We start from the raw sequence: 17,741 nt of genomic DNA, 5'->3' as shown, positions 1-17,741 counted from the left end.
AGTCGTGAACTTATTAATTTCCAACATCCTTTCCCCTTATATGACATGTGACATTAAATTTTACACATCAGACTTGGGGAAAAAAATTTGATTGCCTGGAATGCAAAGAAATTCCATTTCATTACCATTTTTCACATATATCCAAATTCAAAAGTATTGGAGAAAGGTGTGTGGAACTGTAATGAAGTTTTGGAAAAACATTTGACCCTCTTTTTCAGAATTCTTAACTAGTATTAAAACACTAAGAAGAGTGGCTATTTTTAATGCTTCAATGGCATCACTTTGCAAGCCTGTTGGTGTGGAACAGTAGCAATGTGGGCAGGATCTGAGCCAAGGCATAAGAATGTAAAATTAAATCTGAGTTAGAAAGGACAGCAGCTATGGGGAGAACAGGTGCTAGGAGCAGACTGAAAATTAACATAAGGTGTGGGGGAAATTGGGGGAAATGACAGGAAGCTCTGTAATCAATAAGACGACTCCTTTTAGAAGTAAATATATTTTTCCCCAAGTCTAAATGTTTGGGTATTTTTATCATTTGCTGTCATACATGCCTCTTTGAAACCTAGCATCAAACCACGTTTCCATTTTGCTTCAGTGACATGTCCAGGTGGAAGATGGCACCGTTCTTCTGTCACTACTTACTCTGTTTGCTCAAAGGGTAGAGAACTGTCATGTGAAACTAAGATTCTGGTATTGTGGATGTCCCATGTGGTGGGTCAGACAGTGCTGACAGAAATTGATTAAAACACCTTGAAATTTTGCATGGGAAACTACATTAAAAGAATGTTAGCATCAAAAGGGCAGTCACCTTTAACTTAGTTCCCTCTCTTTCTCACTGTTGAGAGTCTAGTCATGCATTCGCACGCTGCTTTTCTGCAAGTTTGTGCTTCGCTTGGCGCACAGAAGACTGTGCTCTTGAGAACGCATTGGCACTGTGTAGAGAAGGACTTCATTACCCTTTGCACTGTTGTGTGTTGTCAAGAGAACTGCAGTGAATAAGGCAAAGACAACAGTCAGATTTTCAGAGTACCAGTTTTCTTGCCCTTTCTGTGATGTGTCTTCCTATATGCTGTTAGTACCTGGACATTTTTGTGAATGACCACACATGTTCCTCATATTGGGGCCTCTTAAATTAGGTATTTAGACTTAATTTGCAGAAGGGTTGAGTATTCACAGCTGAGTCTGAGGCCGTGGACAGTCTCAAACTGAATGTTCCAAGTTAACAGTGCTACTGCAGTGTTTGTCCAACTGCCTATGTAAAAATCAAGACTAATAATACCAGTTTCTTTCAGTTGAGTGCTTTGAAGGTAAAATTGTTATTCTTTGAAAAGATCTAAATGACTGAAAGTGAGTGCTTTGAGAGTAGGTGCCCGTATTGGGAATGGGAGCAGTCAGAAGGTGAAAAACAAGAAAAAGTATGTGGACAGTATTATATTCAATGCAGGGAACAGATGGCGTGCAATAAATAACACGTGAATGCTGGAAAAAAATGCTTAATAACCACTCTTGAAAGAAGCATATCCATTTAGTTCATTTACGGAGTGTTGGGTTGATAAGAAATGAGTTCAATTTGGTATTTAACTATAAATAAAAGCTGTTGGAATGGTTCTAACTTTAAAGTACTTGATTTAACAATTTTGCTGCTTTTGCACAGGTGTTTTATGGGTTGTATTTTGGTTTGGGTTTTTTTATTTGTTTGTTTGTAACAAACTTGCCTTCATTTTTTTTTTCCTCTTTTAGGCTCCCCCTTGACTGTTGATAGTCCATATCCTAATCTTAGCTTTTTGACAACACCTGGGCAAGGTAATGCCTTCTTTTCCTTTGCTGGAGAAATGGAGTGATTTTTTTTTTTTCAACTACGATTTTTTTATTTGCATTCAAATGAGTAATATTTACCTACTTTTACCCTAGGCTTACAACCTCCGAGTATGTCAACTCCCATGTTTCCATCTGGGAATTCCATGTCTCACCCTGGCACATCTATTAGCGGAATGATGGGTCCTGAGATAGTGTTTTCTGGAAGACACAATGGCATCTGCATATACTTTGCTCGGATTATAGGGTGAGGAGTTTGTGTAAAAACAGATTCTGTCACTCAATTTGTTTCATAGTTTTTCTGTCTCCTAATGCTAGTAGGTAGTGAATTCTGTCTTAATAGCATTTAAATTTTAAATTAGTGAAGTGCATTTTTATGTTGTGTTTATGAAGTATCTGTTGATGTAATATATTCTTTTTTACATCTGTATTAATAATAATTCATTCAGTGAATGGCTAGGATAGGAAAGTTGCTTAGACATTGATCCTGCAATCAAGTGTATACACACAACTGAAAACTGTGGTTCTGTTTTTCAAACCTATGAGCTGTATGTTTCAAACTCCTACTAAAGGATGAAACAGCAATGTGGAAGGACTTACAGCAGGATCAAAATCCTGCCTTGAAGGCTTTTCTGTTAAGAAGCTTTAAACAGAATGTTCAAATCAGAGCAACAAAGTGGGATACTGTTACTTGGATGTTGAGTCCTGTGTTACTAAATACACCAAGTAAGAATAAAGCTTTTCATATGTTGGCCATCTCTCCGCATGCTGGTTGGGAAAGAAATTTTTGTTAGGACACTTGTTTGTCTACATTATATTTCCAGAGAAAAGTATTAACTTATATTTAAAGTGTTTAGGAGTGTCAAACTTCATTTTATTAAAGCTTTACAATTTGAAATTTTGTTAATTATCTATGTCTGTAGCATTCCAAATGTATAATGGTAACTTTTTCTTAATGTTTAATTTTTGTTCAAATTAAATCCTACTTTAGACCTTGAAGTAAAAAGCATTACCATTTCTTTTTTTAAGAAATTATGCATAGAAGACTTGCAAAAATACTTGCTTAAATTACTCAGCTTTTAACACATTACTGTTTTGTGTTGCAGAAATATTTGGGATGGCAGTATAGTTGTGGAGAGAGTTTTCAAAAGTGGCAATCGAGAAGTTGTTGCAGTATGTAAAATATTATTTTGTATTTTTACAAGTTCCTTATAGTGTATGTCTTAAGCCCTGTTATACTTCTGTTCCCAATTACAAACTGATAAGGGAAAAAAAGGTCTTTAGAATGTTTTCTTAAGTGCTGCGCTCTTAACTGAGGAGTTCATTGTAGATTTTAAATCTTTTTAAGCTACTATTTTGAGTGTTACTTTTTAAGAAACCTAACTGTAACTTGATCTCTGTTGTTAATTTGCAATGGCCAGTTTTCTCCATGTTCAGTGATTGCACTTCCTTCATTTATGCATTCCCCCCACAGACAAAGCCTGAAAATAAAATGCTTTAGTGGGTTAGGATAAACATTGCAGTTATGTAAGGACATAAAAAAATTCCAGCATTTTCCTGACAAACATCTTGGTGTTTTACTTTTTGTCCATGATCAAAGTAACAAAATCTTTTCTGACTGTGGATGTTAATAGAATCCTGAACTGAGTAATTTCAGCAGTGCAAATTAACTGCTACATGAGCTTTCCTCCTCCAGTTGTAAGGTAACTGGAAGAGTCTGGAAGGCCTTGGCAGTTACTGTCTTAGCAGTACTCAGTTATTGTTTTAGTTCAGAACTGGAAATAATAAACCACAGCTGACTTGGTCATCAGAGGGGCAAAGAAAGTATCATCTTGAATAGTGCGTATCTTCAGAGGACTACTGCCTCTTCACATGTGTGCCCCCCCCCCATCAGGACTGTTGTATAATAATGTTGTGTTCTAGTGATAGCATTACTATTATACTATTTTTTTGTTGCACCCTCTTTGTGTTTGTCTTTTTAGTGGCTTTAACTTAAAATCGTAAATTTTGGGGAAAAAAGTTTGGAAACTAAGTTTTCTGTAAAGAAGTCTGCTTTCTTTTGCAGGTAGAAAGCAGCGTTCCATCCCATGTGCTGGAATGTGTACTACAAGAACTAAAAGGTTTACAAGAATTTCTGGATAGAAACTCACAGTTTGCTACAGTAGGAGCCCTTGGAAACCCAAGGTATAATTCACTGTGTTAAATTTACTAGTGGTATTTAATGTCCAACTCTTGAAAAACTATACCATGTGTACCTGTGTTGAGTTGAAGTGTATGTATGGTCTCCAGCTTCAACTATTCAGATGCTAAAAATGAGTTGTTAGATTCACCTTTAAAATATTCAGTATTTGTAATCATATTAGTATCTCTTTTTATTTTGGAATTGCAGTTTCAGCACACCAGCCAATCTGCAACAGAGGCTTCTCGGTTTCATGAGGCCTGATGGTGGAAGCTCTCAGCAAGTTCAGCAAGAACTCCAGAGGAAATATCATGGTATGGGATTGCTTTTGAACAGGAAGCATCAGGGAATGGTGCATTTGGATGTTGGCTTTCTCACTTTCCGTGTTTATTAAAACCTCTGAATAAAAATTTGACATTAATATTTCCATACAAATTTGACATTAATCAATTACTCAGTAATAAGTTCTTCAGAAAAAACACTGTAGTTTGGAAACTAACTTGGCTAGCACCTTGCTTTTGCTTTTATACCACCAGGAGCCATGCTTCTGCAGTGACATTGACACGAAAAAATCATTTACATACAACAGTACTAGAGATGAAGTATATACCCAGAATAAAAACTGAAATCTAGACAGGGAAACGTTCCAGCCTTTAGGTTGATTGTTCGAGAGACTTTGGTTTTTACACACTGCAGATGTTACCTTTCAGTTTGATATTGAAAGCTGTGGTATTGCAATTAAAGCAGTCTACAAAGGAGAATATCTCTCAGTGAAGAGAATCTGGGTTTCAGCACAGTAACATCTAGTGGTCTTGAGCCACTGCAAAACACAAATTGTGTCTCAATTTATTAAGCTAAAATAAAAGTTCTTGAATTTCAAAGCACTTTTAAACTTCTCTCTCTCATACAGAGAATTAAATTTCAATTCTGTGTAAGTACATGTCCTCTTTATCCTGTTTTCCCCATTCAGACAATTTGAAATACAAGACTAGAGGTTTCTTTGCATGCTTACCTGTCTCCTTTTTTCTCTTCGTGACATTCTCCATATTCAATAAAATTGTTTCATCTTCTCATTACAATACTTAGTAGCTGCATACCTGTTTAGATTTTCAGCATAGCAAATGTTAGGCAATTCGTTTGTGAGACAAGTATGTTGTCCTATTAAAAAGAAATACTGTAATGCAAATTGCATTAAAAGTCATTATGTAGAACTTGGTAGACATTTAATAATTTTATTTTTCATTTTTATGCATTCCAAAGCCCATAAAACCTTTTGGATTGCTGAATGACACAATGTAGTTATTGCTGCCTTGTTTCTGAACTGTAACCACTCAAAAGTAAAGACATAAATTGTTGCAATTATGTTCTACCCATGTAATAATTATGTCCATATCATCCTTTCAGTGAATATAATACATCTTACCAGATTTAAGTGTTACTAGTTTTCAGAGTAGTTGTTGTTCCTTTAAAGGAACTGTGTAGATAGTGTTGACCAAAGTTGTAGTTGTAATTGTTCTTTCTAAAAGCAAATACAGGTAATCAAACAAAAAGGGAGTATGTATGGTTTTATTTTTATTTTGTTTATGGTCATCATAAATACATTTATAATTACTATGAACAAGCAAAAATTTAAGACTGATATGTAAATTCAGTGCACTCGCACAAAGCCATACTTCTTTTTCAGAAAGTAGTACTCCTGTGTTGCACAATTTGAGAAAAATGTTAACAGGTGATATTTGTTTGGGGGAAATGTTAACATGAAACTTTCCTCCAAAGAGAGCTAAACAGTAATCAAGAATGGAAGCGAAAAAAAAAACCGAAAAATTTAAGAGTTTGTTATTGTAGAACCTCAAAAATTTACATGCTAATTTGAAACATGTAGAACAGTTACTTCTTGACAACCTCTTTGCTTTTTCAGCTGAGGCACAGCTAACTGAGAAGACCTCACTTCAAGGCATCCAGCAGCTTGTTCGCAAAACCTGCCAGGCACTGGCTTTATGGAAGCTGCTGTGTGAGCACCAATTCAGTGTTGTTGTAGGTGAGCTTCAGAAGGTACGGTCTGAATCATACTATTTTAATTTTCGTGTATTTAACATCTGAATTTCTTCTGCTACCTAAATATTTCCAAAGGAGTATTACTTTATTTAATTGAGAAACATAATTAATTTTAAACCACATAGGGATTATCATATAGATTGCAAGTGTTTCTTAAGAGAGTGATGTGTAGTATTGACCTCATCACCCAATTTTAGCAAATTGGAAGTGTCACTAACAATGGATTTTTATTTTACTTTTATTGACAGTTAATAATGAATCTGGTTTATAAATTCCTCTGTTTTCACCTTAAGCACATTCTGTAAAGCTGCAGAAAAGAATAGACCAGTTTTGTTCAGCCGAGAGGAATTCACTCTTTGCTTTAGTGTTGGTAAAGACTTAACAGAGGAGAGCAGTAGGGTTGTAAAGTCTCAAGCCCTTGCACTATTTGTGTAAATAGGGGTCCAGAACATGTCACAGAACAGCTGAGGTTGGAAGGGACCTCTGGAGATTATCTGCCCCCTCTGCACAAAGCAGGGTCAACTAGAGCAGGTTGCCCAGGACCGTGTCTGGTAAGGTTTTTAATATCTCAAAAGATGGAGACTCCACAGCCTCTCTGGGCAACACGTTCCAGTGTTCGACCACCTTAGAGTAAAAAAGATTTTTCTTATGTTCAGGTGTAATTTCCTTTGCTTCAGCTATTGGCCATTGCATCGTGTCCTGTCACTGGGCACCAATGAGAAAAGTCTGGCTCTGCCTTCTTTACACCTTCCCATAAAAGATCCCACACACTGTCCCCTAAGTCTTCTGTTGTCCAGGCTAGACAATCACGGTTCTTTCAGCCTCTCCTTGTTTATAAAGAAGGTAACTTGCAGAACTATGGATGCTGCTGCTGTGTACCCTTTGCTAATGCTGAATTTGCCACCAGCCCTTGAAGAAACTGTTAATTTGAATGCTAGGGATTCTGCCCTAGCACTTGATACGAAAACAGATTATTTGATCTTTGACAATAAAAAGAAAAATTTTTAAAATTTACAAATGCACAGAAGCTGGAGCTCTTCACACTGTTGCTTTGGGGAGTTAGCACGATTTGTAACACAGGAAGCTTTTCTCTTCTGTTGGACAATGAGTTAACTAATTGACAAATAGAACCTTTTCCTCTGTCTTCAGTAGTTTCAACGGTTTTGTAATAGTATTTCATGCTGTTAGTGATCATCCATAAACACTACTGGCAACTCCATGTGAGCAAATATTCCTAATAATTTTCAAAAATTAATAACTTTCAATTAATTTAATATAAATAAGCATAAAGAGTACAGACCTCAAACTATTTAAATTCCTCCTTTTTATGTATCTGTAATTTTTTTTCATCTCTGATAGCACTCAGATGGTTCCCGTTATTAAAAACAGTAACATATTCATCTTGTAAGGTGTGCATTCTGGCAGTGTCCTGTGAAGTAAGAGGAACTGCTAATTCCATTCTCACAGAGATATGAAATAAGTGACACATAATGAAGATGGCAGAGGAAGTCTGCTAAGAGGAGTTCTCACTGTCCTTTGGCATCCAAGGGTCTAATGCCTTCATTGATAGGGCTTTCTTTATTATTTCCATTTTGCTATGTAATGTGCATTTTAAATAATACATGCTGTGCACTTTGGTCATTGGAGTTTTGTGGTTTTATTTACTGGAAACAGCTAATTTTGCTGCTGAAACATGATGTTTCTAAACAAAATAAAGTAAGAACTTCGGTGAACTGATTAAATCCTATCTTATCTTCAGGAACTTCAAGAACATCTAAAGATTACTGCTTTCAAAGACTTGGTAATTAGAGACAGAGAGTTGACTGGAGCACTCATTGCTTCTCTCATAAATTGTTATATCAGAGATAACGCTGCTGTGGATGGCATCATTGCCCATTTGCAAGATATCTGTCCTCTTCTGTATAGCACTGATGATGCTGTGTGTTCCAAGGTAAGTGCAATTCCAGATTTTACAGTACCAAAACACAACTTTAGAATGTGTACAAAATAGATAAGTTGGGCAGCTTCTAAGTCATTATGCTCAAATAGTTTCAAGGGCACAAGAACTAATGAAGGCAAGTTGTGTACCTATTTGTGTCTTGTAGTTGATTAAAGCTGAGAATTATGCAAGTTTGAAGCATTTGCAGTTATTTGTAGCGTTCACAGGGTCTCCACCTCCAATGTGATGTCTAATAAAACTTGTCTTCCTGATGTTGATAAAATACTGTTCTTACTCCAGTCTTTCCTCAGCATAGTCTTTTGTTTTCTGTCTGTTGCCTAGTTTCATGAAATTTGTGGAAACCTAATAAGAAATTTTAAGAAATAAGCACTCTTTGTAGTGCTTCAAATAACTTTGAAAAAGTAACTGGCGAAAGTCGGTTGCCTAAATCGTAAGACTTCCTCTCTATTGCTGTTGAACAGTCTTTCTGCTGGAAACCTAGTGTGAGCAAGTGACGAGAGAGCTTTTGAGGGGATGATGTTTCTATTGTTTCAGATTTGAAGTTTGGGATAACAACTCATTAACTTACAACATCCATGATCTGTTTATGGTATGCTTATGTGAATAATTTCCATTTTCCCATCATCTGTGTTTAGGCAAATGAACTGCTTCAGCGGTCTCGACAGGCTCAAAGCAAACAGGAAAAAGAGAAGATGCTAAGAGAGTCACTGAAAGAGTACCAGAAGATCAGCAATCAAGTAGACCTTGCTAATGTTTGTGCGCAATATAGGCAAGGTAAGACACAATCACTGACCATGTTCTGGTAAATCATTTCTGCTATCTTTTTTGTTCATTTTTTTTTTTACTAACTTTCAACTCATAAGTGTTTTACCATAAACAGTTTCTTAACAACTCTTACAATCAATACAGGTCAAGCCTTTCTAGCTTTCACCAACCAATCAAAAAACCCACTTGTTTCTAAAAATACTCCCATCCACTTACGTCACATTGCACTGTCTGTTTGTTTCATATAAGTGATAGAAATGTCTTTAGGAAAATTGTTGGGCTGTGTGTAAGCAGAGTGTAAATGACTACACTTTTGCAGGTAAGGTTTTGTACTAAACTGTTTGAAAGATATTTCTGAATCCTGCTTTGTGCAGTAGAAGCTAGTACATAGTTTAAATGTAGATATAACTATTGTAACAGTCAAGATTTCAGCCTCTGTACAAGTATGTAAACTTGCACATAATCCCACAGGTTAGGTACAGGCAGGGAAGTGTTTGATGTCACGTACCATTTTGTCACAGATTTAGTAAAATAATTAACAGTAATATTTATTGTTGTTTTTTTCTAGTGCGTTTCTATGAGGGAGTAGTAGAACTCTCTCTTACAGCTGCTGAGAAGAAAGATCCCCAGGGTCTTGGCCTTCATTTCTATAAAAATGGAGAACCAGAAGAGGACGTTGTGGGACTCCAAGCTTTTCAAGAGAGGCAAGTTTTCAGGATACCTTATTACTATTGTATGGGGTGCTTTATTTCAAGTGACTGGAAAAGTAACTCTTTTGGGGCAGGTAGGCAGAGTAATGATAAACAAGCATTTTATAATAAGGGACACAATATAGATTTTTTGCCCAGCATGCTGTCCTTGATTATCATTAATATGGCACCAGCTCAAGCTGGAACAGAGTGTAAGCTGATAGATGCGGAAAACATTGTGATCTGAACATTACAGAACTACTTGTTAGAAAGATTATTGAGAAGAAACTAGATTGTGGCAACTAGCTGACAATAATCTGTGACCTTTTTAAAACTATAGTAATTGTACTTAAAAAGGCATACAATAACAGCATTTGAGAAGAGTATTTCATAGATAGTGGGAATGAAAATTGTGAGGGTTTTATTTTCTTTTGCTGTATTTACAGATTGAACAGCTACAAGTGTATCACTGACACCCTTCAAGAGTTAGTGAATCAAAGTAAAGCTGCTCCTCAGTCTCCCAGTGTACCCAAAAAGCCAGGTCCTCCAGTGCTGTCATCTGATCCCAACATGCTAAGCAATGAAGAAGCAGGGCACCATGTAAGAAACTCACAAAAAAGTCATGACTGCAGTCTAGAAGATTTGAAGGGGTGTAGAATTTATTATTAAAAAAAAACCAAAAAGGAATAGTTTAGCAAAGTAGATGAAAGTCAAGAATTGTCATGAATTGGCTTCTTTATATGCAGTGTTCATAAGAATGTTGACATGCAAATAACATGAACCTAAGTATTGTCACATATGTACTCGGTGCTTGGTGTAATGTAACTGCTTCTGGAATAACAGCTTTGGCCTTTTCTTCCCGTAGTTTGAACAAATGCTAAAGCTGGCTCAGCGTTCAACAGACGAACTCTTCAGTATTGCACTTTACAACTGGTTGATACAAGTTGACTTGGCGGACAAACTGTTACAGGTGACCTCATAATAATGCCGATGCTTTAAGAAGAAGTGAGAGCAAGAATATAAATGTTATCTTTATGGCTCTTGCAGGTTACTGCACCCTTTTTGGAACCCTACCTTGTGCGGATGACCAAGATTGACCAAAATAAAGTCCGTTATATGGATTTACTGTGGAGATACTTTGAAAAGAACAGAAATTTTAGTAATGCAGCCAGAGTCTTGGCTAAGTTGGCTGACCTGCATAGGTATGGATTATGTGTGATCTGTTGCATATATTGAGGTAACTGGGGAAAAAAAAAAACATATGAACTGAAATCAAAACCTTATGTGTAGGTTTTTTAAGAAAAGGACAAGGTCAAGAAAAGGCCAATGCCCAAGGATGTTTCATTAAAAAATTTGAAATGAATGGAATATATTAGCTTTTAATCCAGGCTGTTATTAGAAAGAAATTATATGTTTATGTATTATACATTAGCTTGCAATGTACTTCCTATTGCAAGTGCCATATATTAAGTGGTCATTTCTTACACAGAATTTTATAATGTGATAGTGTAACTGTGGAGCAGTGGATTGAGAAGTACAGTAGAACTGAGCCTGCAGCAACAAAGATGGGGTTACATAGTTGGATAACGTCCTGCATGATTTAGTAAAAACAGGAGAAACCACATGCTAATTCCCAGAGTCTAGTTAGAATATAACTAACCCCCAAATAATTATATTAAGTACCTGTTTTATTTTGAATATTTGTTTTGCAGCACAGAAATTTCTCTTCAGCAGCGTCTTGAATACATTGCCCGTGCCATTTTGAGTGCCAAAAGTTCCACTGCCATATCCTCTATAGCTGCAGATGGTGAATTCCTACATGAACTAGAAGAGAAAATGGAAGTAAGAAAAAATATTAATCCAAACTACACTGTAAAGGCATTATTTCACTTTGTATCATTGGCACATGACATTTTTATTACCAGTTCTGTATAAACAGGTTTGGGTTTTTTATTATCTATTTATTTATTTAAACAAGGTTGCAAGGATTCAGCTTCAAATACAAGAAACATTACAACGGCAGTATTCCCATCATTCGTCAGTGCAGGACGCGATCTCCCAGCTTGATGCTGAGCTGATGGATATAACCAAGGTGATAAAAATTTCTCTGCATTAGAATCAACTTGCAAAGGGGGAAGCTTGTAAAGAATGATCCTATGCTAATTAGGAAAACTAATAGACAGTTTGGCATTCCTAGTCTGAGAATGTCTGTTGCCCTAGACTGTCTTTTTCTGTACTTTCATATTCCTCCAATCTTTAGTACTTTAATTTCTTCCATGTTTTTGTCTTCTTTATTAAGGCTCTTGGATTTAGTTTTTTTTATTGGGAAAATTGTTAGAAAATTAATGGTATTAATTATAACATCATACAAAATTTTATTTAAGAAGTGAAACTAAACATAGTAAAAAAAAAAAAGTCTTTTAGTGTTTGACAACAGTTACTTAAATTGCACCTTTACTAGTCTGATGTCTACCATACAAAATAAAGAAAAACTAATGTTAAAAATTTCCTTTTTATCCTACTTGAAGTTTAAAGCCTGGCAATTTTTCTTTCAGCTGTATGGAGAATTTGCTGACCCTTTTAAGCTCTCAGAGTGTAAGCTTGCAATTATACATTGTGCGGGTCATTCTGATCCTATCTTGGTGCAAACCCTCTGGCAAGAAATCATTGAGAAAGGTGGGTCTTAATTGACTAAGAGTGGTACAAGCTAGAACTACAGGAAAATGGTTGACTTAAGGCTTTTAAGACTGACTATGTGCGTTACTGATATGCTGTCCAAGTGAGATGCACCTTTTCTGGACTTTTCTGTAATATATTTGATAAGCATAGTTAACTAGTAATTCATTAATGTTATTACCTTTGGCTTGTGTGCCTAAGGGACAAAAAAGTACTATTTTTACATATATATTGGAGCATTTTGCATGTATGGCTTGAATAATCACATTCCAGATAACATTTAAGAAGTAATTTCATCCCTTCTTGTTCTTACATGCAGTTATATATAGACTTCAGAATACCTGTGAAATTTTGTCTAAAGGTTTTACTATTAGGAAATTATAACAAAAATGTTGAATTCATCATGACAAAGATTAAAGAATCTTCAGGTAGTTCAGTGTTTCTATAAGGTTGACAGGAGTGGAATTGTAAGGGGTTTGTCCACTTACAGAGAAGCAGAGTAGTGGGCAGAGCTCTGCAAGCCCAGCCACTCAGCTGTGGTAATCTGCCTCACCCTTTACCACGAGTTGGTAATTCATTCTCTCTTCCTGTTTCTTTATTTTCTTCGATACTGTGCTCAAGGTTGCCATTGCGCAGACAACACTGACAGTGATTTGAGGGAAAAGCTAAGCAGTAGTCGGGTTTTTGTGGGTTTGTTGTTGTGCTTGGTGGTAGGGTTGGGGGTTTATTTTATGGTTTTCTAAGTAGATTTGTGGGGGACTTCAAGGAAACATAAAAATCTGTGAATATATATGCATACACACCAGAAAAAGTTATATTTTCACTCCCATGTGCTGATTTTGCACTGACAATAGCATAAGATTTTGATGTGTACCTCAGTGTAGTTCTGTCTAAACGTCGAACTTGTTTTCTGATGTTCTGTCTAAATGATTTCTCTTCACTTTCAGAGTTGAGTGATAGTGTGTCTCTGAGTCCCGCTGACAGAATGCAAGCCCTTAGTCTGAAGATGGTATTGCTTGGAAAGATACATGCTGGCACACCCCGTTACTTTCCCCTAGGCAAGTTGTTTAGCCTGCATAGTAAACAAATACCCTCATGCCATGAATGCGTCTCAGCTTTCTTTTTAGCCTCTTAAAAAAAGTTTTAAGCTAAGAAATGTGTCTTTCTTTTTTAAATCTAAAATGGAATAACAGTGATAATTTTGTGATACGTAATTACATGCTTGTGATACATAATTACTGTAGTTATTTGTGAATTTTTTTGCTGTAGCTGAAGCAACAAAATATTTCAACTGTTGCTAGTAATGGAGTTGATCTGGAGGGTAGCTGGGTAGTACTCTTCAGTTTTGTCCAGGAAATTAGGAATAAAAGCATTGTGATACTTGCTCATTATTACCGTGACTTTAACAAGGGATTGAGAAAAGGGAGGTTAGACAAAAAGTAGAAAAAGGATTCCTATTGGCATCTATAATTTTGTAGACACAGTATAATTGTATGATTAAAAAACCATTACAGTTCTTACAGGTGCAGCTTTTCCTAACATTTTTAGGTGTTTAACCAGAATTTACAGTTTTTCACCCTGAATGGGAAGTAATTGAAGCTTAGAAGGCAGCAACAGTTATTTTTGGATGGCTGTGCAGATCCCATTTTAGAAAATAGTGACATTTGTTTTTATCAAAGTACAAAGTAAAAATGTGTATTTATACATACAATAAGATTTTAGGCAACCACGTTTATCTGCCGTCTTTTGAACTATCTAATGCTATCTCCAGGGGCAAATTCTAAAAACAGAATTCAGATTTCTTGATCCTTTTTGGAACTTCTTTCTGTTTTTGAGATGCTCACACCTTTTGACAACTTGTTATTATATAAAAATCTATATTGGTATTGTAAAAGAATATTTAGTCCTGAACAATACATTTTCAGTATTGTAAAATAACTAATGCTGAATTAATATATTGTTAATTGTTACTGACACTTAAACATGATGAAAGATGCAGTAGTGTGGCTGGCTATTCTAGCAAATGAAATGATAGTATGTTCTTTTGTGCTGAAACAAAAGCTAATGAACTTTTCTTAACAGCGTATTTCCATGGTAGAACTGTAATAATTAAAGTACTTTGTATGAGTAATCCCCATCATGCACTGCTGATAGCTTAATACCATCTTTGGAGGTGGTTACATTTTGTATATCCTTCCCTCAGTGCAGACTGGGGGAAAACTATTAACATGCGCTTCAGAGGAGAAAGGTACCAACTGTGTGGAAGACAGAAAATTAAACTTGGAGTAAATCACTTTCAAATGCCTTTCTTTGCTAGACTCCCATTAACAAGGTGGAATCTAAACATCCCACTATTTTTGTTCTCCAGATTTTTTAGTGCAGTTTCTAGAGCAACAGGTTTGCACTTTGAACTGGGATGTAGGTTTTGTAACATACACCATGCAAGAAATTGGAGTGCCATTGCCAAGGCTTCTTGAAGTATATGACCAGTTATTTAAAGCACGGGTAAGGAAAATAACTACAAAATCAAAATTTTGTTTTCAACTACTTTCAAGATCTGTCTTTAGCAGGAAACATAAAATAATGTGTGTCATATCAAAATATCAACTTCATAGCTTTTGTTCTCTTTTTTTACTCAAAGGCTCTTAATGCTGCTTTTTTTTTCCCCTATTGGTGTTATTCACTTCGATCCTAAAGTATGAGTGAAATTGTTAATCCTTTTACTTCACCTGAAGTTGGTTTAGGATTAAATAGGATTAGAATTGTTATGTTGCAGGAGGAACAGTGTATCTTATATATATTAATTTATTTGTTTCCTAATAGTGATTAAAATTTGCTCTATTACTGCATCTTGTCTACTCTATTGATGCAATAGACATAAAGAATAAGAAGTCATATTTTTAACTTTTGGATTGTAGAATAGGCTTAAACAGAATTGAAGAGAATTGGCTTGCTTTTTACCCACATTTCTTACAGTGTAAGGAATTCAGAACTTCCTAAAAATCTCTTGCTTTACAGACTGTTAGGTAAGGGAAAACTGAGTTAAATTCATGTATGTTTTAGTACTCAAAAGTAAAAATAGCACTTAAATATGGACTTAATATAGATTAAGATAGAATTCCCATTTCTCATACATTTTTGTTACAATAATAAATAATTACCACAGCTGGCAACTTGTATGTACACACACACACACGTCTTTTTTCTTGTCTCCTTAATATTTGTCTCCTTAATATTTTGGAATCTTTTTTTTAGGACCCATATTGGAATAGAATGAAAAAGCCTTTACACCTCTTAGAGTCTATTCATGTATTATTATCGGGATATGTACATGATCCAAGCAGAGTACTTCTGAGGTAAGAAAGGGAACTATATCCTAATAAATAGTGAAAGATATAAAATATCCTAAGGTACTGCTCTTCAGCAGTCCCCAAAGCTTTTCTTCTTTTCTTTTGGATTAATTCAGTATTTCTTTCGTAGCAGTGATAACTGAGACTCCTTATTCCAAACCAGTTGGTAGAAACTTGTAGCGCCCTCCCTTACAAACTACTACTTCGATAATTTTCTCCACTTCACTGAAGAATCATGAGTAACTGAGAGGATTATTTTATAAATATTGGCAACATGCTTTAAGAAGTGGTACAGACAAATTAGAGGCAATCTGGGAAAAGTGGGGAAAAATGAGAATAGGGCATATTGTGAATGAAATGAGTTCTTGTATTCTGGAAAAGAGAAGACTAAACACGGGGATAGATTTTCCCAAATAATTGTTAAGAGGTTGGTGATTAATCACTCTCCAAGACTAAAATTCAGCTTAGTCTGCAACAGGAAAGAATTTAGGCTTAATATTAGAAAAAGGATTTAGCTAAAAGAATAGCTATATACTTCAACAAGTTGCCTGCATATTACAGAAGCTCTACCTTTTGCAACTTTTGTGAATAGACTATACAAACTTCAGTTAGAAATATCCTGTCTCGGAAACACAGAGCAGAACTAGGCAAGCTCTTGATAACTCTTGTAACCATAGATTTTTCTGATTCTCTTGAAAATATACAGGTAAATATCCCCTGTTCACATAGAGAGTTTACATCTGTCTCTTCTCACTTTTTTGGTCTTTCGTGGTTAGCCAGTTTCAATACTCTTAACTTATTAGAACCTTAATGATTGTTGTCTAATTTTAATATCTACTTAGATATTAATACCTAAATGTTGTGATTTGATACTTATTTTGAATATTTAAATTGCTATCAGAATTAATAACTTATACGTTGATTGTATTCATAACTAAATATCTAGATATTAAATATTTCATGTTGCTATTAACTGTAATAGTTATTGTTTAATATCAGATAAATAGTAGTGATTCATTTATTTCCCCAATATGCCTTAGCCACAAGCATTAGATTTCAAAAATCAAATTTTCTAGTAAATAGTTAAATACTTAAAAGTAGCTGACAGGTGTCTTGCTGATATGTTATTCCATTAAAACTCAAAGAATACTCACTTTTTATTTCAGATGAATTCTGATGCACGTATTCTATGTTTTCTTTACAGGCGACGATTCACAAACGTTTGCTTGGATGCTGTTAGTTGCTACCTGGTTGAACTTCAGTCTATGACCCCAACATTAACGGTGCAGACTACTGTTGGGAATTTTAAATCACTACAGGCTAAATTAGAACGGCTTCACTGATTGACTAATACAATAACAGAATTATTAGCTCAGATAAAATGAACTATGAAATGAAAGTTCAGATGTCCGCACTGAATCTCTGGAAGAACAAATCCTCAGAAAGAAATTCTGAGAAAGTTGTATCTCCTGCTGCAGTTATTGATTGTGTGGCCTGTATTCGTGCTCTTCTAAATGTATCTACAAATTGTAGAATGTAAATGTGACAAATGGAGTTTCTTTTACTACTACCAAATTTTTTAACAATAGAAAGCTTTTTTTTTTATACTGTTGAAATAAATACATTGTGTGACCTTTCCCTTGAGGATTAAAAATATTTGGAAAATATTTTCCTTTTTCTTTACTTAAAGATAGAGTAATAGAGAAAAGTAGGATATAAAATCTACTTGGTAGCTATCTTAATTATCAGAACAAGAAATGACAACTACAGAAGGCAAGGTGGTGATAGAAGCTCATGTAGATGACTCAGGTTGTAAGTGTGGCCATACCAGGGAATAGTGATGCAATCGTAACTCAGTGCATGAGTTTATTGGCAGATACTTTAAAAACAAAGGTAAGCATTATTTCATAACTGTCACTTCAACCACAGCCTGCCTCTGTAAATAGAAGGTATGGGATGAAATCACAGAAACGAGCAATCTAATTTGTATTGCAAGTCAAAGAAAGTATTGGAAACCCATCAAATTATTTTCCCTATTCCATTTTAATAAATATGTTGTATCTGTTAAATAAAGAAGTCAAGAAGTGACTTCTGTCTACTTTCATTACATGCACACAAGCACCACATTGTATCTATTCCTTAAAAGGACCAAAATCTATGCATCATCCTGCTTCTTTAGATTTTAAAATCTCATTCTACAAGGAAATTTATTTTGTCTATATTTTACTGCTATGCAATGTGTACATGTTCAA

At 35.2% G+C, this 17,741-nt stretch overlaps 1 protein-coding gene across 3 annotated transcripts in view; it reads left to right on the top strand.

Moving 5' to 3' along the window:
• Nucleotides 1-17,536, top strand: part of NUP155 (nucleoporin 155) — a 33,302-nt gene extending 15,766 nt beyond the window's left edge. For all 3 annotated transcript variants that reach the window (XM_035902677.1, XM_035902679.1, XM_035902680.1), the window contains 19 exons: nt 1,741-1,803; nt 1,912-2,062; nt 2,922-2,988; nt 3,881-3,999; nt 4,205-4,308; nt 5,913-6,046; nt 7,809-8,000; nt 8,645-8,783; nt 9,343-9,478; nt 9,910-10,063; nt 10,329-10,433; nt 10,511-10,665; nt 11,176-11,305; nt 11,442-11,555; nt 12,019-12,139; nt 13,087-13,197; nt 14,508-14,644; nt 15,395-15,495; nt 16,694-17,536. In XM_035902677.1, coding sequence (XP_035758570.1) covers nt 1,741-1,803; nt 1,912-2,062; nt 2,922-2,988; nt 3,881-3,999; nt 4,205-4,308; nt 5,913-6,046; nt 7,809-8,000; nt 8,645-8,783; nt 9,343-9,478; nt 9,910-10,063; nt 10,329-10,433; nt 10,511-10,665; nt 11,176-11,305; nt 11,442-11,555; nt 12,019-12,139; nt 13,087-13,197; nt 14,508-14,644; nt 15,395-15,495; nt 16,694-16,832 — 2,372 coding nt within the window. In that variant the 3' untranslated portion in view covers nt 16,833-17,536. The remainder of the gene's footprint in view (nt 1-1,740; nt 1,804-1,911; nt 2,063-2,921; nt 2,989-3,880; nt 4,000-4,204; nt 4,309-5,912; nt 6,047-7,808; nt 8,001-8,644; nt 8,784-9,342; nt 9,479-9,909; nt 10,064-10,328; nt 10,434-10,510; nt 10,666-11,175; nt 11,306-11,441; nt 11,556-12,018; nt 12,140-13,086; nt 13,198-14,507; nt 14,645-15,394; nt 15,496-16,693) is intronic.
• The last annotated feature ends 205 nt before the right edge of the window (nt 17,537-17,741 follow it).

The sequence above is a fragment of the Egretta garzetta genome, unplaced genomic scaffold (genome assembly GCF_000687185.1).
Source record: "Egretta garzetta isolate BGI_Z169 unplaced genomic scaffold, ASM68718v1 scaffold59, whole genome shotgun sequence".
Taxonomy (NCBI): Eukaryota; Metazoa; Chordata; class Aves; order Pelecaniformes; family Ardeidae; genus Egretta; species Egretta garzetta.
This window is presented reverse-complemented; position numbering and strand designations above follow the sequence as displayed.